The following is a 2,115-nucleotide window of genomic DNA, read 5'->3' on the forward strand; positions in this document are numbered from 1 at the left end:
CAATCCTCTCCCTCATATGTGCGGACATACGAATCAATAAGCTGTTGGTGTTCGTTGTGGCTGGAGCTGTGTTGGTTGTCAGCAGCACCACCATCTTAATCTCCTACTTCCACATCCTCATGGCCATCCTGAGGATATGCCCTGCTGAAGGGTGGCGGAAAGCCTTCTCCACCTGCTCATCCCATGTCACAGCAGTTTCCATTTTGTATGGGACTCTCTTTTTTATCTATGTGTGTCCAAGTGCCATCTCTTCAATGGACCTCAATAAGGTGGTGTCTGTGTTCTACACAGCTGTGATTCCCATGCTCAATCCACTCATCTACAGCCTGAGGAATAAGGAGGTGAAAGCGGCCATGGGCAGGACAGTCACCAAGGCTAAATTCTTCCTTAAAAACTAAATTGTCATCAAGAACAGAATATAGGGGCTGGGTGTTGGTGGCACACGCCTTTAATCCTAGCACTTGGGAGGCAGAGGCAAGTGGATCTCTGTGAGTTCGAGGCCAGCCTGGTTTACAAGAGCTAGTTCCAGAACAGGTTCCAAAGCTACATAGAAACCCTGTCTCAAGAAACACACCTCCAAAAACAATAACCATAACAACAAAACAAAATACAAAAACCAACCCCCCAAAAAAATACCCAGAAAATAGATTCAAGGCAAAGCTGATAGACGTGATCGAATCTACCTAGACATCATCCTAACATAATAGTTTGCAGAATTTGTAATTGGCATAATTGGCACCTTCCTTATTCTTCCACATAGCTTTTATTTTACTACATAAAATATATTTTATTTTATTAAATAAGTAATTAAGCTTTATTTAATCATATAACAACGAATGCTAAAGCTCACTACATAAGTGTGTTTTCTCTCTTAAATATATTTATTACTGTAATCAAAGTAAAATCTAATAAATACAGAAACAACAGATATGAGTGGTACATTGTAGCATGTATATCCCTTTTTCCTACATATAAAATTGAAAATAAGAGGCAGAAGACTTTGCTTAGAGTGAAAGTAATTTCAATTAAAATTTTTCTCATTTATTTAGTTTTCTTCCTGTATAATTTATTTTCATGCTAGCTTTTTCATTTGTACATCAAAACAAAATAAACAATAGTTGATGAAGTTTATAGAGAACTTTACTTTCTTCCAACTTGAAAATGTTAAAGAGTTAAAAAAACAAGGAAGGAGCTATATTTGATCAAAATGTCTTAGATGCTTGTGTGAAATGTTCAAAGAATAAAATATTCCGGTTACTTTGAAAAGACTTTACTTGAAAGTGATGTCTTGAAAGAAATCAGAATCTATCATTATTTTTAATTATACTGGTTGTATATAGTATGAAATATAATTATTTCAATTATATGCCTCTTAACAAGATCTATAACTGAGGAGATAAAAACAGGTGAAGTATGCTGTAGTGATACAAGGAAAAACCAGACTGTGGATCTATCTCAAGCCCTGCTCAAAAGGATTTCACAATGAGGTAGCTGGGTTACAACATGCCTGGTCAGGAGACCCTGGTATAAAACAGCATCATGGTCCAGCATGCCTGGTCAAAAAAATCTGATGTAAAACAGTATCATGGTCCAGCATGCTTGGTAAGGAGACCCTGGTATAAAACAGCATAGTGGTCCAGCATGCCTGGTCTGGAGATCCTGATGTAAAAGAGCATCATGGTCCAGCATGCCTGGTCTGGAGACCTTGTTATAGAACAGCATCATGGTTCAGCATGCCTGGTGTAAAACAGCATCATGGTTCAGTGTGCCTGGTCTTTAGACCCTGATGTAAAACAGTATTATAATCTTCTTTTCTTCAGAGCGCAGTCGGACTTGCTTCAAGTGTTGGAGTCCCTATAAATACAGCACTTTGCCATGATTGAGGATAGACTGGTTTGGGTTCAGACTGGTTGCTCAGGCTCTCTCAGGAGCTGCAGACCCAGACAGGTCAGAGGACACATAAACAAGACTGTATGCTGCAATTATCTCGGAATGAAAGCCTGGATTCTGAGCCAAGTTGCTAAGGAAACAGAACAGTGCCAATAGGGGAACATAAAACGGACTCATACTGTAGCTCAGAAAGTTCTTCCATTTAACTTCTGTAATTTATTTTTT

The 2,115-nt window shown here is 38.5% G+C and overlaps 1 protein-coding gene across 1 annotated transcript in view; it reads left to right on the forward strand.

The window, feature by feature from the left end:
• The window catches only part of LOC126495780 (olfactory receptor 1009-like), a gene marked incomplete at its 5' end in the record, with an annotated part of 5,993 nt that extends 5,595 nt beyond the window's left edge, over positions 1-398 (forward strand). Inside the window, 1 exon segment of the mRNA XM_050133380.1 lies at positions 27-398. Within this exon segment, the coding sequence (XP_049989337.1) occupies positions 27-398 (372 nt within the window).
• Positions 399-2,115: the final 1,717 nt, after the last annotated feature.

Source organism: Alexandromys fortis, unplaced genomic scaffold (genome assembly GCF_014885135.2).
Source record: "Alexandromys fortis isolate MF-2015 unplaced genomic scaffold, M_Fortis_MF-2015_v1.1 scaffold_564, whole genome shotgun sequence".
Lineage (NCBI taxonomy): Eukaryota > Metazoa > Chordata > Mammalia > Rodentia > Cricetidae > Alexandromys > Alexandromys fortis.